At 31.1% G+C, this 27,092-nt stretch overlaps 1 protein-coding gene and 1 long non-coding RNA gene across 3 annotated transcripts in view; one reads left to right on the top strand and one right to left on the bottom strand.

The window, feature by feature from the left end:
* The window catches only part of LOC142321777 (uncharacterized), a 117,217-nt gene extending 93,933 nt beyond the window's left edge, over positions 1 to 23,284 (bottom strand). Inside the window, exons 1-2 of the long non-coding RNA XR_012755714.1 lie at positions 23,147 to 23,284; positions 14,492 to 14,572 (exon numbers count right to left, since the gene is read on the bottom strand). This is a non-coding gene — a long non-coding RNA (uncharacterized LOC142321777). The remainder of the gene's footprint in view (positions 1 to 14,491; positions 14,573 to 23,146) is intronic.
* The window catches only part of LOC142321776 (phospholipid phosphatase 3-like), a 296,863-nt gene extending 271,710 nt beyond the window's left edge, over positions 1 to 25,153 (top strand). The window contains exons 1-6 of one of the 2 annotated variants that reach the window (XM_075360154.1): positions 5,120 to 5,313; positions 5,904 to 6,061; positions 8,448 to 8,671; positions 13,758 to 13,878; positions 19,632 to 19,805; positions 23,176 to 25,151. In XM_075360154.1, the coding sequence (XP_075216269.1) occupies positions 5,259 to 5,313; positions 5,904 to 6,061; positions 8,448 to 8,671; positions 13,758 to 13,878; positions 19,632 to 19,805; positions 23,176 to 23,373 (930 nt within the window). In that variant the 5' untranslated portion in view covers positions 5,120 to 5,258 and the 3' untranslated portion in view covers positions 23,374 to 25,151. Of the gene's footprint in view, positions 1 to 5,119; positions 5,314 to 5,903; positions 6,062 to 8,447; positions 8,672 to 13,757; positions 13,879 to 19,631; positions 19,806 to 23,175 lie in introns of those variants that run through there. The other variant, XM_075360153.1, reaches the window with a different exon arrangement.
* The last annotated feature ends 1,939 nt before the right edge of the window (positions 25,154 to 27,092 follow it).

The raw sequence follows: 27,092 nt of genomic DNA, 5'->3' as shown, positions 1-27,092 counted from the left end.
TATCATCGTAGTGGATAATGAGCCGTATCATTATCTGAAAGCTGAAAAAATTCCAAACGCTTTGACCCGAAAATCGTAAGTTGCCGAATCATTAAAATCGAGGAAAATCGCGTACACGGGAGACATTTTAAAAGTAGAACACTTATAAGAATAGTAAAATCATTTAAACAAAATCTATTCAATATCAAGTCGATGAAATAGCAAAATCAAAATATTGTATCGTGTTGCGCCTTCCTCCATACCACTGCAATTTTAACCGGATAGAGTTGATATGGGCATAAGTCAAAGGCTACATTGGAATCAATAACGCAAGATTTCAGTTAAGTGATGTAAAAAAATTTTTGATAGAGCATATGCAAATGCTTGGAAAAATTGTATTCAATATGTAATTTAAGAAGAGAAAGCATGGAAGCCGACAGTTTGTGTGAAAATATTATTGACTATATCATAATAAATTAGGGAAACGATGACAATAGTACAACCGTCAGCAGCTTATCGGGTATTGAAGAAATACGTTCGAGGTAACAAATACTTTTTTCTGCTTTACTTGATGAACTTTTATTGTAGCGATAACGTACTTTCTTAACATTTTTATTTTTAAGATAAATATATCCTTTTATCACAATTTTCTAATTTTTGTATCGCAAGTTATTTTTATTTCATTTTTGTTACAAGAGAAGTATTTTTCTCAGATGGATTGCGCTAAATTAAATTAAATTATAATCATTATACTTTTGTTTTTTACCGAGGATGATATCTATGAATGTAAATGAAGTGTAGTCTTGTACAGTCTCAGGTTTGCTGCACGTTCTCGTGAGACAAATTATACATTTGCGTAATCATTTTATACTGATAATATAGAGAAAAAATTGACACAATTACTATTGATAATAATTTACCCACGAGTAATGTAAAGTTGTAAAAACATGACGATCCCAACAAAGATTATGACTGAAAGGCTTTCTTTGTACAATGCCGGAAACGACCACAGAGCGATTTGGAAGTATTCGTACTTTGGAGGTCACGGGTAGTTCTAAAATGTGCCGATGCGAAACGCTACTAGCTGCAAAACGTCACTGAACGATTTTGGTATCAGCCACACAGGCGGTACTACTACACATAATACTAGTGTGTTACATCACTACTTACTGATGTAAACACTAAGTAGTGTTTACATTTATTGTTCCCAAGCGCTGATAAACGATTCCCACGTATAAAAATTATATCTAAAAAATTGATAGAATAGAATATTTTTTAAATTAAATCTTTATCTTCAGTGCAAATATTCACATAAATAAGTACATTTTATCAATATAATTATGTAAGTTTTTTTTTCAATTTAATTTCACAAAGCATTATAAAAAAAAAATATTCTCACAAAAGATTTTTTTTTCATAGCGAAAAACGCTTTGTCATTAACATCGTCCGAACACGATGTATATGTTTAAAAAACTAAATATTAAAAATTCAGAATTAAAAACAATAAAAATCCTCAAAAAATAGACGAAACTGATTACGATTCGAATAAGGGAATGCTACTGCTTGCAATTTTAAAAAGGAAGACCTTACGTACTGCTGTATTAGTCTATTTTCCAATTAAGTAAACTTAAACCTAACTTGGAATGAATTGGAAAGCGAATTGCTCTTCAGTTGTATGTTTGCATACAGTTTACAAGGCTGACTTTTTTTTAACACAAAAAAACCTAATCCTTTTTTTTTAGCCTCCTCCGTAAGGTATTACTTCAGAGGATGAATGAGGATGATATGTATAAATGTAAATGAAGTGTAGTCTTATACAGTCTCAGGTCGACTGTTCCTGAGATGTGTGGTTAATTGAATGAATCCCAATCACCAAAGAATACCTGTATCCACAATCTAGTATTCAAATCCGTGTAAAAATAATAGCCTTTAGTAAAATTTGAACGGTAAAACTCTCGACTTTGAAATCAGCTGATTAGCGATGATGAGTACACCACTAGATCAACCCGGTGGGGTTGAACTAGAACCCCATTAGCTGCGAACCTATTTACGGTTAAATAACAGCTTAGAACCTATTAGCTGTTAAATAAAGCTTTACTTATATTTATTAATAATATAAAAATCTATAGATAAAGTGGCCTGCTCCTTTCTTTACCATTAACTTAATTTGATGTTAGTAAAATAGTAAATAGATTACGTGTGCGTACAATAAACAATTATCCCATCTGCATTACATACTAATGTAATACTTATGCGACAACAGACTTAGAATATCCGGGCTGAGTTAACATTATACAGGGTCATTCACAGGAACCGGATGTTTTAAAAATAATCATAAAAAATTGAATATTTACTTTAAAAAAGTTTTATTGGTACTGAAACACTTGTTAAATCAAAGCATTTGTTACTTACTCATGAACGAAAAATTATATCCGGCAAGTGATGTCCATTTTGGGCAATACATTGTTGTAGCCTTTCACGGTAACTGGCCTCAATTCTTTGCAGCATGTCTACATCAATCTGGGTGACGTGATGACGAATTGCGATCTTTAGGTCCTCCAATGTACGCGGTTTATTGCCGCACACGCGATTTCAGAAACCCCCACAGAAAAAAATCACAACTACTCAAGTCGGGGGACCGAGGGGGCCAAGGAATGTCACCGAATCTGGAAACGATCCGTCCCGGAAACAAGTTACGAAGAACAGCCATCGTTGCCCTCGCTGTGTGCACTGTAGCTCCATCCTGCTGGAATAACACATTTTGAAAATGCATTCCCCGGTTTCGTAACTCAGGGATGAAAAACGTATTCAACATCGCAATGTAACGATCAGCTGTTACAGTTACGGCAGCGTCATTTTCTTCAAAAAAATATGGTCCGATAACACCGATCTTTCCTATTGCACACCAGACAGTCACCTTTGGGCTATGAAGTGGTCTCTCGTGAAGCTGATGTGGTCTCTCATCAGCTTTCTGCCCAATACCGGTAATTCTGTTTGTTGAAGAAGCCATTCTGATAAAAATGGGCTTCGTCAATCATTAAAAATAACAAATTTTCATTTTCTTCAAAAGTGGTAAGCATTTGTCGACAAAATTGTAATCGCTGCGTGAAATCTTGCTCGTTTAACTGCTGCACGACGGCTATCTTGTAAGGATGGAAATGCAGGTCTGCATGCAGAATTAGTCTTACCGTACTTGTGCTCATTTGAAGCTCTGCTGAATAGAGCAACGTGGGCTTCTGATAATGGCTTCCCTTACTCGTTCGATGTTCTCCGGAGTGCTAGCAGTTCGTCGGGGACCCGGTGGTTTTTTCTTCAATATTGAACCGCTTGTTCGAAGGTTGTTTACCCATCGCAATATTGTGTTACGAGAAGGGGCATTTGCATTACGATGGATATTAAACTGACGGCGGAAATCTCGCTGAACAGCAGTTACGGATTCGTCATTTCGCACAAAACTGTCATACGCGTACAGGCGTTGGTCTAGCGTCCACGGCTCCATCTCAGCGACTAAAATGTAAATGCTATGAACAAAGGAAGCGTCAGACACCAGCCACGTGCCCCTCCCACCACGAACGCCCGAGTACAACCCACTTCAAAAACATCCGGTTCCCGTGAATGAATGTATTTGGTTAAAATAAAATTCGAAGCAGTTGTACTTTCTCTGATATTTTTTCAGTCCTGGATTTGATTTGACGTACAGGCTTAATACCTTCTCATTTATTCTTTTAGTCATTTAATCTTTTTGATTAAAATACATACTGATATAAAATCATAAATAAATAAAACTTTGCAGAGGTGGAATGAAATAAACCACTTCTCTATATTTCTAGGTTCAATATCCTTTCCACTGATACTAATACTTCATATATCATTTGATCTCATCGATGAGATTGCAATCTACAAGCAGGTAATAGCATGCATACAAAAACATGAATTAAAAATCAAGATTTTTCCTTTTCCACGTTTATTTTTAAACTAAGGTTAATGAATCAAACTTTTATACAGAAATAATTGTAGATTATAGCGCGTATGTATTTTACAGCGATATTTTCGATTCCTACGGTGTAAACAGAGGGTCATCTTTCGTAGCTGGCGCACTCACTGGTAATTATCAACATTGAGGAATAAAAATTTTAAATCGCCTAAAAAATTAGGTTACCTACTTCCGCGGCGAAGCGTCTCTGCCTTACATCCGGAGGTTCGGGATTTGGGTCCCGGTCATGCATGGAATTCTTTTTACACGTTACAGATAATTCATTTATCATTATCATCTATCGGTTGCACGGTGCCAGCCAGAATAGATGGAATATAAGGGAATTAAATGTTATTGGGATTTATCTCTTTTAAATCTATTACAGACATTCAACAAATTTATTTATTGTTCCAAGGGAACCGATTAAAGATATTTCATTTTGTCAAAGAAAATAGATTTGTAATATATTTGTTAAAAATATTTTTAATACATGCAGTATTCTTAAAAGGTAGTTATATAATTAAATTTTCAGAGTCCTGTTCTGTATTAAACGTACAAACATGAATGGGTTAACTTATCACAGTTAAATACATGTTTATGTAAGATATATATATATACACGTATGTACGTTTGTAGTAGTGACAACACAATATTAAGATATAAAAGAATTAGTTGTGATATAAAATTTAATTTTATCCGAACTTAACAAAAAAGTAATTGAAGGTCCAATGTTATGAATAGTCAATTTATGATTATAAAAATACGGGAAGCGTACGTTGACTCTATGTAAATATTTCTTGTGAAATATAATGATCTCATGACAAAAAGATGAACTGGCGGTAACTAAAGAATTGAAATGAACTCTTCTAAGTTGACCCTACTATGATTTAAATAAATAACAATTGAGCTTACTGTCGCACAGCAACTTCCTGAAGTTCATTGTCAGAACCTTCGTAACACTTAATGTTGCGGAAGGTATAAAATTGCCATTGGAACGTCACTTATTTGACGTCACTATTCAAATACGTATTATTTTTGTAGTCGCCTGTGGCCTTTATTTCTAACTATCACAATACGAACAAAAAAGTAGTTTAAATATTATTAGAGTGTAAGCGTTATACAGAAATACCACAAAAGTATAACACTACTCCGTTTTCCGTGTGAATATTGAAGGTTACAGTTCGCGGTTCTTCATGACGTACCTGCTGCCAACAGTTGCCAAGCAACGGTTGAAATGACCAGCTGATATTTTCGTCTCCTCCGAACGGGGTTGTTATTTTAGTGTGTTATTTTAATTTAAATACAAATGTCTTTGGCTGTGAAATTATTTAGTCGGTCTATTAAGTATCGTAACACTCTTTGTGAGTATAGGTATTAAAATACGATTAATTTCCAGTAAATATAAAAAAATGAATATTTGTGTTTTTATGTATAGGTTATGTTACTCGCAAAGTGCTAATAATTTACATATGCCGCAAAGGTCTTATTTTAATTAGACATATATCATTTTCTTCTTATTACTAAAAAAGGAATATAATACACATTTAAAATATTAACTTGTTGTAAAATATGTTTGTTGTTTTAAAGCGAGGCATCTTAAGTATCTGATAATTCCCAAATAAATTTTCTTCTAAACTCAAAAATTGTTAATTACTTAACAACTATGCAAGACGGCTGAATCATTACTACACTAAAGTTTAACGTTTATTTATAAGGTTAATTACTTTCGCCGATCTTAAAATCTAAATATTCTGTAAATTTTTTTTCAGTCTACATGTAAAGTTTCAATCCAACCTAAGTCTTTGCATTATTTTCCTTTCTTCTGTGTTTTCATATCATTAAATTCTGCCATGTTGATCACTTGTTTTTTTTACATTATTAAAAATACTTAATAAAAGTAAATTAATTAAAACAAAAATATGCTATTATAGTTATAATGTTAATGTTGCAGTGTGTACCTCACTAGTTCTTATGGAATTTGGTCTTCTTCCTGATCTACAGAACATTGGCTTTTATTGTGATGATCCAAAGATTAACTTCAAATTTACTGGGGAAACAATCAATGCAAAAACATTACTTCTAGTTACTTCACTACTACCACTGACAGTTGTAAGTTATTTTTACATGTTCTTTTATAACATGGAATACTGGCTTTTATTACCAGTAACTGTATATATATATATATATATATATATATATATATATAGTAAAGTGTAATATTCATAGAGTGTGTCATATTCATAGAGGAAAGTAGTTTATAAATTATTTGAGTATTTCCTTAAATAACATAAACAATATTTATAATATTGCTGAACTGTCTTGCTTCAAAAATATCATAAACAACCTTTTTTAACTATTTGTTATGTTAATCAGCATTTATTTTCTAATTTTTCAACACTTTTTTTTACTTTATAATTACCATTTCTGGTTTACATATATAAATTGGTAATTTTATGATTTGAATTGTTGGTGTTTAATTATTCACAAAATTGTATCTAAAAATCATGTAAAATAATTTTATGAATAAATATTTATAAAATTATTATACATTCATTTTCTAGCGTGTATATATATATATATAATGTGATAAATATATAAATATATTTATTTATTATATTTTGCCATATTACTCTTCCAAAGTAAATTTTGTTTGTTATGTTTCACAGTACATAACTTATGTTATATTTGGTCATAGTTTTTTAACATTAATTAACGTTATATTAAATAAGTTAGGTAGCTAGTTTGTTTATTGTTCCAGTATGATACTTTTTTAGTAAACATATCTTTGACATATAGTTTTTTTATTATTTAAATAGGAAATGTTTAGTTTTATCTATGGGCATGAAAGCCACAATATGGGGTTTTTTGCAATCTCTAGTTAGCAGATGAGATCCTCCAACAAACCTACAACTAAGCACCATCTTTCATGAGGAAAATAATTACCCCACTACCTTAAAATGTTTGCCTCTGCCAAATTGTAGGCACTATGGTTTTCCAAGCTTTCATAGAGTTGATTCAATCTTTCATAGTAATCGTTCTAATAAAGAAACTGTAGAATTTGGGTGGTCAGTCAACCTAAAGAGGGACTAAAAGACCCTTTGGAGATCTGGGTGTTACTTATTACTTCTAATTATATCTAATCGAATGCATATTGAATATATATTTATTAATTTGTTTAATAATAATAGTTTAGTATGCCAATCATACAATATACTAAAAGAAAATTGCTCACATTTATAGTTTTTAATCAAGGATCGTTAAATAGCATTTAACATCAGAGGTATACTGTTAGAATTAAATTTTGAAGTAGTTTTATGAGATTCATAACGAAAACAAGATAAATGACGTTTTCACATGCATTTTTGATATTATACTTTAAGTAGATACATAGTAAAATTTAATATGAGATGAAATCTAAACCGCATAGTAAATAGATGAGTTAAACTTACTATATTAATTCCAACAACTGATTTTCGCAGGATCCTGAATCTTCAGTTATAAATTCTATAATTACAGTAAAATATATTTATTTATGATTTGTTAATTTGTTGAAAGATGGATAGCAGAATTTGCGTATTCATCCATAATAAAATTTCAAAAGTTTGAAAATCAACCTACCATAAATAAATATATTTTAATATAATTATAGAATTAGCAATTGAAGATGCTGGAACCCTCAAAGATCGATTGTTGAAATTAATATGGTAAGTTTAACCTACCTATTACTATGTTTTGGTTGTTTACATTTCATTTAATATTAAATGTGTAGTGTTAATTTACACAATATACATTTAATATATTGTGAAAATTAAATTACATTAAATATACATTTAATATATTATATTTAATTATGTGTTACCATAAAAGTTGTGGATACAATGAAAATTAAATATTGTTTTAAAAGAAAGTGCAGAGCAAAAAGGATTACAAATATTGTTCGAGAAAACTGAATTTTTCTGAAACAAAAAAAGATTTTCCCAATTTTTTTTTAACACAGAATTAGGAAAAATTAAAAAAGTAAATCATTTTAAATAAATGGGAGAAATAATTCAACCGAATGGTAAAGACAAAAAAGTTAATGAAATTTGGGTGAATGAAATACCTGTAAGATAATAAAATATATTAACAACAGAAAATTTCTTTATCAATGTATTTATTCAACAAAATTAATGTATTATAACTCTGTGATAAAACTGGAAAATTTGTATGCATGTGAATGTTTAAAGCTGGACAGTTAGAAAATATGAAATAAAATAAAAATTTTAAGAAAAGTCTTAGGCCAAAAAATCAAAGATGATTCAATTATTAAAATTTGTTGTATTACGAGTATATCATAAAAGTGTTCCTTCTAGCTCAATTTCTTAGAAAATGGAAAATAGATATATATATATATAATATACCTATATAGATATAGTGTAACTCTTCATTAGACTTGTGATTTATAAAAAATTTAAAGATATTATATTAGCTAATTATTTTTGTTTTTTGTTTGCAGATTACTTGTGTAGAGTGGTGTTGTCATGGACCAGAAGGTTATGCAAAACGAGGGGGTGGAAGATGGGCATGGTTGACGCAGAGTTTACGTTGGTACAGAGAATATTCATCTGGATTTCTAATTGTATTCTTTCTGGCTGATGTAGCTAAATTATTGATCGGGGAACCTAGACCGCATTTCTTAGATACATGTCAGCCATTTCAAGCAATAAATTGTTCTTCAGGGTTAGTTTTATACATTTTTAGAGTGTGTGTGTGTGTGTGTGGGTGGGTGGATGGATGTGTATGCATGTGTGTGTGTGTACATGTGTTTTTTTTTCTAAGATAAGTTAATTTAACATTCAGTTTAAAAGCTACTGTAAATATGGAATATTTTGAATTATCTTTTAAGTCTCATAATATAGTGTCCTAGGTAGAAGACCATAGGTGGTCCTTCCTTCCTCATATTTAAAAAAAAAAGTATATAAGTATATAATTTCACCAAATTGTTTGCATGTCTAGATCCTATACTCATACAATCTGTCGGGTAACCTCATTTGTGAAATTTAATTTTCTTATCATTTCTTGTTTCTCAGTAGTTTACTTGTATGTATATTTGTATTTACTAGTAAAAAAACCTTACTAGACTTTATGTTTACATGATGTTTTTCCTGTATAATGATTAGAATCATGTGCAGTTTTTGAATCCTTCCCTACTTAGTTAATTTAAAAATCATTCAGAGACTTTGTATTTTTTTGCAGCGCCTCTTTAAAAATTAGTTTGATTTCTATGAAATATAACCTCATCTCTCTTAATCCCCCTCATGTTTTTCTTAACTACCATATCATCATGCATCCATTTGCTTTTCTTGGGTGTCTACATTTCCACAGTCTAATTTGTTGCAAATGATTATGCCAAGTGAGCTTTCATTCTTCAGTTTTATCAGTAAATAAATATTTCTATCTATTTTCATCAGGTTATCATCACTTTTAACTTAACCACAAATTATCAATTGACAACTATAGAAACTCATTCTCTTTTTTCGAAAATTACATCTCTTTTTTATAATTAATGCACTAAACATATAAAGAGCTACTAAAAATTAGTTCAACATAACACCAAGAACTAAATGCTGGGTGATTATTCAATCAACCAAAATGTCTAGGCGTTACATAATGATACAGTGCAATGTACAGATATACATATTTTATTTTGATAAAAAGAATTATTCAGTATTGCTTAATGTATATAGGTGATATATCAAAGTATGATGAAATGAATGACAAGTTAAGTAAGTATAAGAATTACATAAAACAAGGATAAAAATAATGCACATTAGAATTAACCTGAAACACCATAGGGAAATAGAAATTAACCTTTAGTAATTAACTTTTTAATAGTTGGGTTCATGTTTTTATATCGTATGACAAAACAAAAGGCTACTTAATACTACTAATTGTATATATCAGAGTTTAATCTGATACCAATCTAAGCAGCATTCATTTTAAAAAAAAGAAATTTATATATATATTTTATATGTAAAAAATTTAACATTTTTCATCCTTAAAATTATTTTTTCAATGAAATTAACTGTTGCAGTCTGTATGTTGATGTATACAACAATCATGTTTGTTTTTCAAAAACTTTTAATAATTATAAAGGTTTTGCACATGTTCCTGAATTAGAAACTAATAGAGTTAATGCAAGTTTCCATCAAGTTCTATTTAAGAAGTAAACTCAAAGTAGTGATTATTTTTTTTTTTAGTTATACTTTTTTGTAGATTTTTAATTGATCTTATTATTGTTTAACACAAATCAACTGAAAGTGAACACGATAATGTGCTGAAAATTTGTCATAAAAAAATTATTAATTAAAAATAAAAAAATGTTAACAATCTACAAACCATTCATAAATCTGTGTGCAAAATTTATTATCACTAATTTCCTGAAAATTTCATAATATATGAATGTCTACATCAAGTGTGATAATATAAACTGTAGGCGACATAGCATTAATCACAAATTATTGCCAAAGATGGGTTAGCTACTCCCAGGAATAACAACATTCCATGCCAGATTTACTGAACTGAGAAGTGGTTTCTCATTGCCTTTATTGAACTGAATATAGTGTTGAATATCGCATGTCAAGCATAGAAATATAGTTTATAATCTGCTTTACCAGTGGTATGTTCACTCATGCACCACAGGGGTTCAACATTTTCAAGAAAGATCTTTAGTTACAATGAAAGTAGTTGATTGGTATCTGTTCTACATCAGATGCTTTACAAGTATCACAGATATAAAAAAGATTGGGACAAAAAGCGTTCCATTTGATTTACTTGAAAGAAGAAATGGAAATATTTGATTATATCTTTGTTTAATGGCTCTTTCTTCAGTTTTGTTTTTAACATAAAAAACTGCTGTGTGTATGCTAACGCTATTGTAAATTGTACTTATAAAAGTATAAGCTGTGCAATTATTACAGGATTTCTTCTCCATTTTTATAGAACTGAAGCTCAAGATTAAGAAAAGGCTAATTTAAAATGCCTAATATAAAATGAACTTGATGTTATAATAATATTATTATTATTATTATTATCATAAATCATTTAACAAAGGAATCCACTGTTAAGAAGATACATAATTAAGATCGATGAAAAGATATTATTTAAACTCTTTTGAAGTAATCACTTTAGCTAGATCTTGTTTTACCTTTTATATCTACTTTTCCCTGTATTTTTTTCTTGTTGAGTTTTCTTGTTGAGAAGAAGATCTTTGGCCATATATTTAAAATTATCATTAAAATATTACTTCCCACCTGATCAACATTTACCTCAGCTGATGTAAGAAGACCCTGGTGTAAATCTAGTTAAATAATAGCAACATTTAGCATAATCGATTGCCTAAGTGAAAGTATACTCAAACTGCTGGGAGGGGAACAATTTTATGAAACGCTTGATCTAAACAAGATCATCTCCCAACCTAACTCACCTTACATTATTGTGGGACATCTCAATTCCCCCCTGAGGAGAACACCTGCCTCATAGTGTGCCTGGTCGCTACAGCACCTCTTCCATTCATAGCCATGAGTGGCTTAATTGGAGGACGTCTTCTTGCCCTCAAACTGATCACATTCCACAGTCATCAGTCCTGCCTTGTGAGATGCCACCGATGCAGATGCCTTGAGAGACATCCACATCAGTAAATTCTGCCCTAGTCAAGTTCTCCTTCAAAGAAGACAACTGTACCATATAGCCCTCAGGAACTGCTAAACTAACAGCCTACATGCGGAAGATCAAAGACTCTGCACCTAACTGTATACACTCCCGGGCACGACCCCCATTGAAACTTGAACTACTCTAACCGAGGCATGGTGCCAAGGACGCCTACCTCAGGCCAATCAAACTGCTCAAGTGGAACCCTAGCCACCCAGGGTACTAACTCTAACATAATGCCCATAAATGCCACTGCAGGTTATAAGGAGAAGTAACTAGCCAAAACTTAGTTGTGGAATCACAGCAGTAGAAACCGCAAGGAAATAATAACTATACCAGGTCTCCCATACTAAACTACAGCACTCAGTTGAAGACTGAGACTAACGCAACTACAGTCAAAGATTCATTGAGTCCGATGTGAAGGCAATCCTGCAACCAGAGTCAACTGCCTGCAAGAAATGCTCACAATCATCATCTAACTGTTACCAAAGAAGCGATTTGGCAATCGCATAAAAACCTAAAATCAAAATCCCAAGAGCGAATGGATCACAGTATATGATATAGAAAATTTAGAACCTGCATGACCTGGTAGATTACCCAACTTTTGATGGGCGTTGCAAAAAGCAACCCAAGACTCACAACACCAATCTAACACTACGTACAAACATCAAGCTTCAAAGAAGGATACTAACTATCCAAGGAATTTAAATACAATTCTACCACACGTAAGTAACAGCCACAGTCCTTACTGTTGACCGAATGTTTGCACTCTTTGTGCAACCTTTTACAGTTGATGCAAGATGGAGCCTCAGCTTTCTGTGGACAATTGTTATGCTTGTGACTCTCCTTGCCATAATGCACGTAGACTGACACATACTTACAGAATTTGGCTCTGTGGTCAAAACAACAGCACTTGAAGTACCTTTGTACATCAATGTACTCCTTAATCATACAGGACGTTAGATCGACATAAACCTACCCTTGGACACAAACTTCTTAAATAGACCAGTGCCAAGCTCAAAAATGCTGTGATACCGCTGGGCATCATTCTTACTACTCTCAAAGAGTAGCCTATACTCTTCCCTGAAAAAGATGCTGTGAAGTATTCGGCCTCATCCATTTCGATGTTCTGCTCCTGAAAGAGACAGGACTTCCTCATCAGATAGCCGCTGGTCAACGTCGTAGACAATGAATCGGGACCTATGCTTGTGCTTAGGTCAACCTTGACCTTGAGCTTCTGCACCTCAGGAGACTCTGAGATGACTTAGACTGCTTCCTTGTCATTTGTAACCTCTACCAGACCCTTGCTGGTCTCTAATTTCCCTAATCTTTAGGTTTTTCCTGTTGCTACGAAGAGCAAGCTGAAAATCCTCCTTCAGTTGTCTACTAGTTTTAGTAGACCCCTCAATCTTATTGATGAATAGCACCTCGGGCAGCTTCGAGGTTTACTACTATTGTGAGACATCCGAACCCCATAGAGGAAGACACCCGCCTAGTGACATTCCGGTCGCCACCCCCCTCTCCCACCTTTCTTAGCCCTGATCGCCTTCTGACTTTTTACATCTCATAGTAATAAGCCTGGCCTCGTTGGGATGCCATCAATGTAAATGCCTTGGTAGACATTTATATCAGTGATTTAATAACTCAGCTTTTGCATTCGCTGTAGGCCTCGTCCAGACATCTTGAATGTCCTACATCGTTTCCCTCTGAACTAACTAACCGAGTTCATGGAAGCACAAACCCCACACCTAGTTCTACTTTATTGAGCCAGTTCTGTGATGTCTCAAAATTCGAGGCAAATTAAACACATAATACCACCTAAAAATGTTGCTCACAAGAATGAAATTTAGTCCTAATTCTCTTACTGAACTCAACTTTGGTTCATACCCTCATACTTACTGTTGTGAGACAGTTTAATCACAAGATAATTAATAAATAATAGAGTATTCCTACAAAGGATTATCACTTTATAATGTTTCAGAATTTCTACTAACAGCCTACAAAATTATTAAGTAAGTGGCTATTATGAAGCCTTTTATTAAGGCATTTAATTTATTTTATATTTTGATTGAATCTTATGAATATACTTAACAAATGGTTTTTTTTCTTTATTTAGGTACATCTCAACTTATACATGTACAAATAAAAATTTAAGTTCATGGAAAGTAAAAGATGCTAGCAGATCATTTCCATCTGGACATGCTGCTATATCTTTTTACACATTTACTTTTATGGCAGTAAGTATTTGTTCTATATTAAATATTGGATTTTAGGATAAGCTGGAAGGCAGTGACTTACCTAATTAGTACTTCTGCCATTAATTGGCTTTTTGTACAAACCATATATATATGAGGAAATAAATTCCCCACATATAATCCCACAGGAAATAAAGTTATCACCTCACTGAGCTTCAACAAAAAAACTTCTGCCCCTCTGTTTACCAAAAAGTACCAGTATGTTATCACAGATGGAGTCAGGACTAAAGTCTATAAGACTGGAAGAGCAGAGAAAAGACTATGGAAGAAAGATGGTAAAAAAAGTTTATAGGAAAAGTATGAACAACATCATATTGTAGGGAACTGCCTTTCATTAGAGTAGTTAAGCCCAGATTTCATAATCTATATTGATTATCTAACTAGTACCAGTTTTAGTGAATATTATTTATATTTTCATAAACAATCCAATATTGTTTATATTCTCGCAAAAGAAGTGATGCTAACCTAATAAATAAATTTTATTATTTCTATCTTCTACTCCTGAGAGTCAGTGATGATATTAATTTGATATTTAAACTTTTGAAACAACATTATGAATTCAGATTGTGTAATAAAACATTTTTAAAAAACTTACTTTGAAATGTTTTCAGTCACTTTGTAACCATCCTTAGTGACTGTTGCTGCTGTTTTCACCAAAACTTCACCTGATGTTAAACTGTAATTTTTAAAAAGATACATATTAAAAATGTAGTCACAAAAATTTTGAAATTTGAATTGTATCTATTTATTTAGTACATCATTTTTTGTATGTTTACATCAGAACAATTACAAATACAATAAATTACATATTAATTTGACACATATTAATAAAAAACAAATTATTGTACCTAGAACACAATCACTAAATAAACAAGAAATATAAACTATACTATTCCAGTTGCGTAATGTTCTATGTCAGTTAAAACAGTGGGATTAAATAAAGGTACAAGATGAACACTTAAATGCCCTTCCTTCATAGCAACATAGATTTAAAATTTTCTGACCTTTTTACAGACACAAATCACAAAATACCAACATTTACAATAAGCATGTTATTCTACACATTCAAAAAAGAACTGCAGCATCTAAACACATTTGAACATTATCAAATATATTGACACATAAAAACTCAACAACAATATGCTACATGAACTCAAATCTCACACACTTTTTAAATACATTCTTAATATTTACGAGGTCTGTAAATAAAGTAATAGACTAGTTTTTTTGGCAGTCAAAGTGGCAACACTGTAAAGCTATTAGTAAACATATGGTTATATGAACAGCTGATTTATATTAGTTATTAATATTTTTAGTCTATTGTTGGCACATGAGACGTAAACAAACTTTTCGTGTAACTAGTTTTTGTTGTGTGTTAGAAAAATGAATGATTACTAATTATGAGCAATGTGTGCAATCAAATTTTGTGTTAAACTTAGTGAGAATGCTACTGAAACTTTTTCAAAATTGAAAAGGGCATATGGAGATGACGCTCTGTTACAAGCCGAAGTTTTTAGGTGGTTTAAAGCATTTTCAGATGGCCAGGAATCAGTTGCGGACAATCAATGCTCTATAAAACCATTAATGTCATAAAGTGATGACAATGTTGAGTGAATCAGAGACTCGTTATCGTACGATCGGTGATTAACTGTAAGAATGATTGCAGAACATTTGAATTTGAACCTTACCACAGTCCATCAAATTTTGACAAAATGAATTGGACCTGAATAAAGTTAGAGCAAAATTGGCCTCAAAAAACCTCACTTTTAACAGAAAAACAGCAGGGTGGAAGTGTGCCACGATCTTCTAGGGTAAATTGAAACTTATCCTGATCTTTCAAAAAATGTTATTACAGGTGATCAGTCTTGGATATTTGAGTCCGACCCAGAAACAAAACAAGAGCAAGGAGTGGCACATTTTAATCAAACTCACCACATCCCAAAAAAGTAAAAATGAGCAAATAAAAATCAAAACCATGCTAATTTGTTTCTTTGATAGTAATGGCATTGTCCATAAGGAGTTTTCATCTACAGGACAGTCTGTAAATCAATATGTTTACTGAGAAATTCTTGAAAGACTGCGGAAAAGAGTAGTCTACATGAGACCCGCCATCAAAGACAACTGGATGCTGCAGCATAAAAATGCACCTTGTCACACTGCACTCTTTAATTAATGGGTTTTTATCAAAGAAAAACATTCCTGTAGTTCCTCAACCATCTTATTCACCTGACTTGAGTCCCTGCAACTTTTTCCTGTTCACGACTTTAAAAAAACACCACAAAGGACACCATTTTGGAACAGTAGAAAACATTTTAAAAAATGTAACCGACCATCTGAAGAATATTCCGGTTTCTGAGTTCCAACACTGCTATAAAGAGTGGGAAAACCATTTGAAGAGTTGCATGGCTTCCCAAGGAAACTATTTTAAAGGTGATAGAGTCTGAAAATGGTAAAAAGACAACTGAAAACAATTTGAAGTAAGTTTTTAAAAAAAACTTTTTCGTGCAACTTGGTTTTTTTGTCTCGTATCTAAAGTTTGTTTCAAATTAATTCCTTTTTAAATATATATATATATTTTTTTTTTTTAAAACCAGATAAAGTATATGATAGAGGAAATTGGAACTGTCTGTTGTTACATTATTAATCATCCTTCTAAAAGAAATTCAATATATTTCTAAAATAGAATCTTAAAAATTGTTATCAATATCCTAAATTCATAAAACATATCTGGAACAAATCTTTTATAATTAAAGAATTCATCTTCTATACACCTCTGTATCCTACTTTACCATGTACACCTAATAAAAACATTACATATCTCTCGATGAAACTAATGATAAAATGATCACATAATATAAAATGTATTTTAACTTGTTTACAATTCATACATGCATGGTTAACAGAACAACTTGCATTATGACAAAGCATGTTATGTAATAATTAGAAAAATTTTAGTTCAGCTAATATTAAAGATATTCAATAATTCCCTGCATAGATAAAAATCTTAAACATTTAGTAAATGCCCTCCCTATATTTTTATGTTGTTTTCATAAACTGCAAAAAAATTATTTTTAATATTTTTCTTGATAAATTAATCTGAAGTTTATAATAGCTGTAAACCAAAAGGTTATATATATATATATATATATATATATATATATATACATTTTTAACAATGCATTACAATCTAGAAAGAATATCTTATTATTTTTTCTAAGCATTATTGAAATCTGTGAATTGGACTTAGCTTTACTCTCCTCTTTGGATCTGGCGGAAGTTAGATACTTCAACAAGCCATGTAATTCTGGGAACGGGCAAGAGGGTTTTCCTTAAGGAAGCCTGAGCCTATTCTCAGATACCTGGAGGAAAATTGTTGCAGTATACATGTGAGCTATTCAACACAAAAATCATTAATCAGTAATAGGTTGCTTCTATCTCTGGTAAGAAATTCTACTCTCTCAAGAAATCTCAAGAAATGATCACATACTACCTGTAGGGGCCTTTTGAGCTCTTTAGATTGGATAGTTCGCCATATTTTTATACACCCTCTTAGAGCAGACCATCCCTTTCTTACTATACACTCCTCTATCTTATTGTTGATTTCTTCAAGATGTTCTATGGAGTTTGAGTAGATGCCCATTCACTGGGCCTGTGTTAAGGATGAGGGGATTTATAAAGATTCTCTGCATGCAGATGTATTGAGGTTTTCTATTCAGTAACTGTATAGAAAGTCTTATCAGGGGAAAATTTATTCAAAGTAAAGTCCAGCCTTTTAATGCTTACTTAAGATAGGTACATATTTATTATGCAAAACACTATAATTTACCTTGTATTTTGAGTAATGATATGCGAAGCTATTTATTACAAATTACTGAAGTAGTGTGTATAGCGTGTTTGCTCAGTGGTGGCAGATAGAAGTTGGATGCGCTGCAGCATCACAGCAATAGTTTGTGGTAGGCGTAAATAGCTTGTCAGATGAGATCAGAACTCTGAGCGTAAAACATCATGTTCACGTATTTTTCTGAAAACATTCTGTATGTTTTTTATAACCAACATCTGTATTTAATACTTATGTAATCGATCTTTGTTCACGACTGTTTTTTGTTAATAAGTTTATTAATAATGTTAGTGTCATTAAAAAAATATTATTGTTTTAGTTAACTTTATTTGAATTGTTCTTAATTTAATTTATTGTAGTGTAAATGTAAACCTGTAATGTCAGCAAAAATCAGTAAAATTGGGAGTAAAGAAATATCAGACTCCAGCAGTTATTCTCAATATTTATAATTTTATAAAGAAATAAGCTGAAGAAGGACAAGCAAAAAATTTTAAACAAATTCAGACTCGTGCTTCTAAAGCAACTGGTATATCTGTTAGATCCCTTCAACACATTTTAAAATAGCAAGAACAACTTAAAACTAGTGGAAGTGAATTCAGTACTCCTCGTAAAAACCTGTTTAGGAAGAAATTGAAAACTAACCTGGATGATTTCAACAAAGGTGTTACTCAGAGGACGGTGAATGAGTTTCACTTATGGCATGAAGAACACCTTTCCCTGAGGAAACCTTTGTCATTACTAAAAGAGCAAATAATGTTTGAAAGGGTTATTTGGGTTCTTCGTTGTCATAAAAGATTTAGGCTTATGATGGAAAAAATATGAAAACAACAGAAAAATTTTGATCGAGAATGATGGTTCATGAAGTAAAAAGTTGCATTATCTGCGCTCCATAACGCAAAACAGAGAAGAAAATTGTTATTTGAAATGTAGATGAAACCTACATACATTCTTTCCACACAAAGGGTCAAGCATGAACCGATGGTTCAGAAGGGCTGAAAGCTCCTGTTTGTAAAAGGAGTCTAGCAATAATAGAATGCAAGAGAGCAAGATGGTTTTATCGAAAATTCTTTCCTAATATTTAAGTCAGGTCAAAAAACAGGCAATTACTAAGATTTTTAATATTTTCAAAACTGGGTTGTGTCTCAATTGCTACCAAATCTGTCACTGATTTTTTTAAAATTATTTTGCTGACAAATTAGATTCTATTGTCATCAAATGAGTTAAGATTTATGAGAAGATTTATAGCATATGTTTTGATTTATATGTTTGATCTGCGTATAGTGTCATTAATTGTGTCCATCAGACATGTGGTAATGATTCTTAGAAATAAAAATAATCATGAATTAATGTCATCATCCACAATCATATAGTTAAATATAGAATTAAAACTATGCACAGTTAAGACAAGTTTTGTTTTACTGTAATGTAATATGTTTGTAATAAATTAAGAACATAAGGAACTTTGGTGAAGGTGAAATTATGGAGCTAAGTGTTCTTAAGTACAATTGTAGATGAAGGTTTGCTCTCAGTATTCCTCTCTGCGGACTGAAATTCTGTTACTGGATCAAGACAACTAAGAGTACACATCACATTTACCACAACTCACCAAACAAACTGTACATACTTATGTGTTTCTGTGTATTGTTTGTTGATAAGTATAAGTTTTTGGCTCCTGCTAATGTTAAAGGACAATAATTTATTACTGGTATTATTATGATCTCTAAATTGAATTTCTTACAATAGTGGATGCATTATTTTAATGCACTCTGCACTTGTATAACAGTGCATACTTTTTTAAAGTTTACTAAGAATATTGCTCAGAAATATTTTTTGGATATTTTTAGTTTCTTGTAACTTTTATTTGTGTTAACATTTAGTAATTATGTACTTTTTACAGTGGTTCCTTGAAAGACGTATCATAGGAGTTGGTAGATTTATTGTTGCATGGCTTCAAGTTACTGTTCTGATTTGGGCATTTACCTGTTCATTAACACGCATTACTGATCATAGACATCACTGGTGGGATGTTCTTGCAGGGTGTGTACTTGGAATTATAATTGGACATTATACTGTAAGTAAAATTTAAGTAAATTGTAATAAATTTATTTATGAAAAATTGTTCACCAGTAACATGTGGTGAATTATACGTTGGGTAAAGTGAAAAAAAATTAGTTGCTAATACGAGGCTATAAAAAAACTAGTTACAACTAAGCTTATTTTGAACTTTGTTTTTTTTTCAGTTCTCTACTAATGCTTAATAAACAAAGTGAATAAAAATAACTTACTTGATTTTAATTTAACAGTTATATTTTTTTTAAGTATCACAGAAGGCATGCTTATTTTTTTATTAGTACCAGCCACAGTGATGTTCTTTAATATAAGACAGGAAAGTATATGACGAATGAAGGAAACGGATAAGTAGGAATTATTGTGTTTTGAAAATGAGAACACTGATTTTTTAAAAACTGCATTATTGCCAAAAAAAAAATGAAACATCTAGTGGTGCTCTTCCACTCAGATAGCAAATGGAATTATTCTTACGGTTCATGAGTGGCATATCTGAGGATGTCTGTGTTTATCGTACCACTGTCAGCAAGACTGCAAACTTTGCAGTGAATCAAATTATTGAAAACTCTGAAAAATGAGTCCATTTCCCTTGTACTGCAAGACAAATGAATGAGGCAAAGCTTTTGTGGGAGACACTTTCTCAGTTATCAACAGTTATAGGGGCTGTAACTTGTACATACAATGATAAGGAAACTGTCATTTTTAGGGATGACTTCATTAACCGGGAAGGCTACGCATCAATTAATATACAAGCAAATTGTGATGTTGGAGAAAAATTTACAAATATGAAGTGCTGATTGACCTTGGAGTGCCCATGATATTGGGACGAAGCTGTGTTAGAGATTTACTGTCTCAGCATGGCAGAGCAGCTTGTTTTCTGAGAGATTTAGGGTATGGGTATTTCTCCATGGTTAACACCATATATAGCTTCTGCAGATAGAGTGCAACTATAATTTAATTTAACTCACTATAAGGAGGAGATCATAGAAAGAGTATTTGGACAATGGAAAATTGTTTCCCGATTCTGGGTAATTGTGCGAGAGTATTGCTTGAAAGAATGCCAAAATTGATCATATCTTTTGTTGTTTTACACTACATTACAAAGTACCTAAATGACAGCATAGAGTTAGTAAATGAAGATCAATTTATTGATGATGAACCTGATCAACAGTTTTAGAATAGGTTTACAATAATGGAGGAATAAACAAATGTGACAACATGATGAACTTGCTCAATGTATAAATTAATGAAAAATATATTTTTGAAAGTTAGTATAGAGTTTTAATATTTGTAATGATTTCCTTCTCTGTATTGCAATAAAATAATAAAATTAAATTGACCCTTCCCCAAAAAAAAAAATTTACACTGTACAATAATGGGGTACTTATACCACAAATATATGTGTATGTGTCTGCGTGCACATACTCACTGACAGTCATGCACTCATACATACTGACATACATGCAAGCATTGCCTTAGATAATTTTTTTTTTTAATTTGTAACTTGTTTAATTTTTGTTTTTATATAATAGCTAAGAAAAGGACAGTATCACAAATATATTTATTGCAAGTTGTGAAATGTTAAGTAACTATTTAATTCATCAGTTTCATCAATTGTTTGGACTGATTTGTCACAAACATTCTTTTTTAATTTTTCAATTTACATTTTATTTAACTCCGTTTGCTGCAAGAGAACAAGTCGTTTGAGTTTTGACAAGGACAAATCTTTACTTTCTTTGTTTTCATAATGCATAACTGTTTTTGCTCTTTTTCTGATTTTTCTCTAATTGTCCATTTGATGAGCTTTGTTCTGAGTCTGTTACCTGAGCTATCTTTTCTTTCAACATTTTTCATTTTTCTTTACTTATTTACGAGAGATTAACTCTAAAGTAAAGACCATTCCATTGTAAAAAAATTTATTCTGAAACTTTATAAATAGTTTTTATTTCTCTTAAACTACATACCTTATACTACTTCTCTATGTAATCATCACATGAATTAACATATTTATTGTAGCGATACATCAGTTTCAATATACCCTCGTCATGTTCTTCTGCCACCAGTCCATTTAGCCAATGATTAACAGCATTTTTAATTTCATCATCACCCGCGAATTGCTTACCTCTCAAAAATTCTTTCAATTTCTCAAACAAATGGTAATCAGAAAGATCTAAGTTCAGACTATATGGTTGGTGATCATAAATTTCCCATCCAAATGTTCTCAGTAAATTATGTGTCAGACCTGCAACATGTGGAAGTGCATCATTGTGCAACTGGACAACATCGTCAGTCAGCCGCCCATTTTGCCAATTTTGAATGGTGCACCATAACTTACGTAAAGTTTTGCAATAGGCTGCTGCATTTATAGTTGTTACACGTGGCAATGCTGAATTCAATCAGCAGTATGCCAAACCGATCCCAAAAGACTGTGGCCATCAGTTTGCGTCCAAATGACTGTGGCTTTACTTTTGTTGGTCTAATTGATAATTGAGGATGACGCAATTCACTTGACTGCTGTTTTCTTTATGGCGTGTAATACAAAATTCATATTTCATCATTCATATATCACATCAGTCGAATTAAGGAACTCATCACCTTTTTCTGTGTAGCACATAAAAAATTCCAAAACATATCCTAATTGGATTTTTTATGGCGTTCCGTTAAGATGTATGGCACCCAATGTATAGAAACCTTTCTGAAGCCTAAATGGTCATGAACAATTGACCAATAACAGCTCTTGAAACATCCAGAAAAGAAGGGCCTGGTTGGAAATCATTGAGCGACAATCTTTTCTGATTTCATTATTGACGCATTTCAACAAGGCATTGGTGATAATAGAGGGCCTCCCTGAATGTTCTTCATTATGCACAATTATTCTGTTATTTCTAAACCTGTCACATTATTTTCTGATGTTTCTTGCATTCATCAAATTATCAGCATACACAGCAACCAACTGCCTATAAATTTATTACATTTTGTTTAAAAACCATTGTATGCTTAAACAAAATGTGTTTTGGATATCAAATTCCAAGTTTGTAATGACTTATTTAATCTAGGATGTTGCTTCAGAACAAGTTTCAGGAGGGGTTGAATTTGTATTGAAGATTTTCTTCTATAGTAAATCATCTAAACCTAATCAGTAAAGAACCTTAGCAAAAAGAAAGTAAATGAAGAATTTTTTTCTTGTTTCTATATATTTTGTTTGCTGTATTGTTTTTATTTTTCCCCTCATGTAACATATTCCATGAAGTTATCTAGTCCTACCTAAGGATCTTTTCTGGCTTATTTTATTTCAAATGTCATTAAATATTAATTCTAATAATTTGAAAGAATACTGTAACTTACCTTGAAAAAATATATTTTAAATGTTTTAGGTGAGAAAATTTTGCAATGACTTCCAGTTGACATTATATCGCAGTCATATAGCAGGTACAAAGCAAATAGATAATAGAACTAGTAGTAGTCGGCCATTGTATAACGACAACACATCAGCACGTCGCCTTCTTACATCAACTTCAAGTTATAACAATGAGCCACCAACACGTGAACGAAGTGATCTGTCATTAACATAAGACTGATATTGGAATAATATGTTATAAATATGTAATCTACATAACATCTTATAATTGTTAAAGAGCAGTTTGATAAGGTTGTATGGTAGATGAACATGACAGGGTATGAAGTTGTTAAAAAAAGTTGTGGTGTGATATAAGACAATGAGGAAAGATAATGCACAAATTATTTGTATGATTTATTATGCTAGATTATCACCATTATTGTTGTGTTGTTTTATTTTAGTTTTTAACCTAAGAAAATCATTAATAAAATTAAGTTAAAATATTTAATAATATTCTTAGAAGAAAAAAATAATTTCCTAATGAATTGAAAAAGAATATTTAATCAAAAATTTTTATTATTAATTGAGAAAAAGTAATGAAAATAATATTATTGTATTCTTTCAATCGTGAATATTGTTGTATTCTGATAATTTAATTATAAATGCAAACCAGTAATTTATTTACATTTTTAAATTATGTAACTACATAATCATTTATATTTTTAGTAACTGCTGTTACTAAAAATTTAAATGGTTATGCAAATGATGTTTAGTATGCAACAATTAGACTTAAAATAATCCCATCTTAACTATGTCAGAATGCAGCATTTTAGTGTTCTATTCCTATATGTTCTAATATTATATGTATGTATATATAATTGGCAAAGATGCTAAAATAATCTGTTTCTCAACCAACATATCTGTATTCTAAGATTGCTTGAATATCATTAAACCATGCTAGGAATTTTAATCCATTGCAAATGTTGCTAGAGTTTTCTACAAGCAGTATGAGAGAGATGATTTGTTAAATTGTAGAATGCCTGATTTTTTTATAAAGCTTAACTGCAGTTATCTTCCTAATAAATCATTAATATTCTTAAGTCACTGGGAAAATGCTCAAAGTTATGTTTTTGTATGCATGTTGCACCTATTTCACTATTGCACCATGTTTCTCCTATTATAAACAGATGTAATCTGAAGATTAAAAATAAATATTTTTCTGCTGTTTTTTGTTTTTCTTTAATAATTTTTTTATCTACCATTCTGGTGGAGTGGTAGTATCATAGCTTTTCATTTGGATGGATTTGAATTCTAGTCCAGCAAAAGGTTTTTTTGTACATTACAAAAGTTTCCTTCCATATTCCCCACTGAAGCTTCAACCTTAGTGGTAAATAAATCATACAAAAAACTTATCTATTTAAAATATTAATTTCATACAGGATGAGAAAGCAGTATTACAATTACACTTCTCAAATTACATTAAGAAAAATTACAGAAAGCTTAAACAGATTATTTTAACTTATGTGAAATTGAGTATTTACAGTCTGCCTAAGCAATCTTGGAACTCAGTTACCACAGTTTGCTAGGAAAAAATGTGTGTGTGTGTGTGCATGTGCACACGCGCATAATATATTTCAGATTTAATATACATTCATTTATATACAATATCATCATCAGTGAATGAACTATCTAAATTTTAATAATCAAATAGAACTCACCATTTGAAAGATATTTGGCTCTCAGACCTTTGTATACATAAGCTCTTCCTGTGTGTATGTGCAGATGTGTACAAATTTATATGGGGTATTCTTCATTTTTAATGATAATTATTGCATAATATTTATCAAGTAAAGTTGAGTATTAAAATTGTCTTCAGTTATAAACTTTAAAATATAACATAAGTACATAACTTCGAAATTTCTCTTAATTTCTGTTAACTTAAATTGCCCTGTAAATAAAATATCCCTCTAAATATTTTTTTTAATCTGTTTTTATCAAAATTTTAATTATTTCTAAATAATTTCTTAATCTTCATACTCAAATATTTTCACAATATTGAGTAGCTAATTTTAAGATTATATATATTCATTTAACTATGCATGTACCTTCTCTTTGTATGTTTATAAAGTTTGTAGTTCCATCCTTTTCACTGTTTTTATGTATGCAAGTTTTACACATTCTATAAAAAAAAATTGATATTTTATCAAAAATCTTATCCTTGACTTTTGTTATTTAGTGTAAAATTTGAAATAAAAGACAACAAAACAATCAAAAATTAATTTTATTTTGGACATAGGTTGTCCAGAAAGTAAGAATCATTAATGCATCGCAAACATGTAGCTTTATTTACAACAATAGGTCAGTGGTCTCAGGCTAGCCGGCCTCAGTTGTTGGTCTGCTAGCATTGTACAAAATTTCATAGCTGTACTGTGACACTGAGTGATTTTGTATGTGTTATAAGGAATAAGAAAATTTAAAATCACAACTGTGAGGTATGATCGATCATGCATCTTTTGAGTGTGAAAGGTGTATTTCCTGTGGAAATTCATCATCAAATTACTGCCATACATGTTGACCTGTAATTAAATGAAGAAAATGTAAGGAAATGGTGTCATTTATCTACAGCAGGGAGAACATCTGTTCATCATGAGCAATGCTCAGATATCCTGCTCTCACATTACTGAACAGCTGAAAGAGCAGCTTATCAGAACCTAATCAGAACTTACAGATAACCGGCGTTTCACGTTAAACAAACTTAGTGATAAATTTCTTGTATGTTCATGCTCTCTGTTATATGAAAGTAATGACAACATCAAGACAGCTGATTGTGAGTGGCTTAATGGACCTGTGACAGACTTCTTTGATGACAGCATACAAAAAGTAATAACACAAGTTGACAGTTGTGTGAAAATAGGAGATGATTGTATGGAAAAACACCTTAAAAAATGTAGAGACTTAGTTAAAATAAATACAATAAATTTGTTATAAAAGAAAACCGGTTTTTACTTTCTTGACAGCCTTTCTATAAACACTTATAATTTAGAAAAATGTCTGACAATACCTTATTAGTACATAAATTGTGAAATTTGGTATTGTAAAAATAATTTATAAACATAATGTTTTGCCATCTTAATTAGATGTTTGTATTTGAGAATGAACAAGTTGCTCTCTGAGAAACATTATTGTTAGAGAGGACAACTATAAATTAAATTTACATATTACTGCAAATTTTGATAATCATCACTCTAATGATCCTTTCCACTCTTTTCATGTATAAAGTTTTATACATTTTACAGAAAAAGATGATAGTTTATAGAGAATGATTTTTTGAATTTTTATCCTTGAGTGTAAAATTTGCAATGAAAGAAAACAAAACAACAAAATTAAGTTAGTTCTGTTGTATTACTAGATTCATAACAGATAGATATATCATTCATCTAGATAAATGTCTGTTAGTATATCAGATATATTAAGTATATTTTGGATCAGATGATTTTAAACTATCCACAGCTGGATTTGTATTGTTTATTTATATATTTCTTACTTATTGCAGGATAGTTTAATGTTATAAAGGCTCAGATTAATGTTTTTTTAAGAAAATTTAACATATATATTTCATATTTATTCTGATTACAGAATTTTTTAAAACAAATGGAAAAAAGGTTTGATTATGGTTATGATGTTCAAAAAAATCTTTATTGTTAGAGAAATTTGAAAGTAGTGAATGGAAAATGAATGCCAAGTTATGTTCGGTGAACTAAAATTCTTTTTAAATTAGACTCTTATTTTTAAAACCAATACTTAATGATTTTTTTTAATTTTTTTTTAATACTTAGTTTTATTGTGTAGAGTAAAATTAATGTATTTTTTTGGTACTTCCTCTTAGCTGGGCAGTGCTCAATTGTGTAAACTAGCTCAATATTTAGGCATTAGATTTAAAATCAATTAAACTCA

Source organism: Lycorma delicatula, chromosome 3 (assembly GCF_047948215.1).
Source record: "Lycorma delicatula isolate Av1 chromosome 3, ASM4794821v1, whole genome shotgun sequence".
In the NCBI taxonomy this organism is placed as follows: Eukaryota; Metazoa; Arthropoda; class Insecta; order Hemiptera; family Fulgoridae; genus Lycorma; species Lycorma delicatula.
The sequence above is the reverse complement of the archived record's forward strand: the minus strand, read 5'-3'. Positions and strand labels throughout refer to the sequence as shown.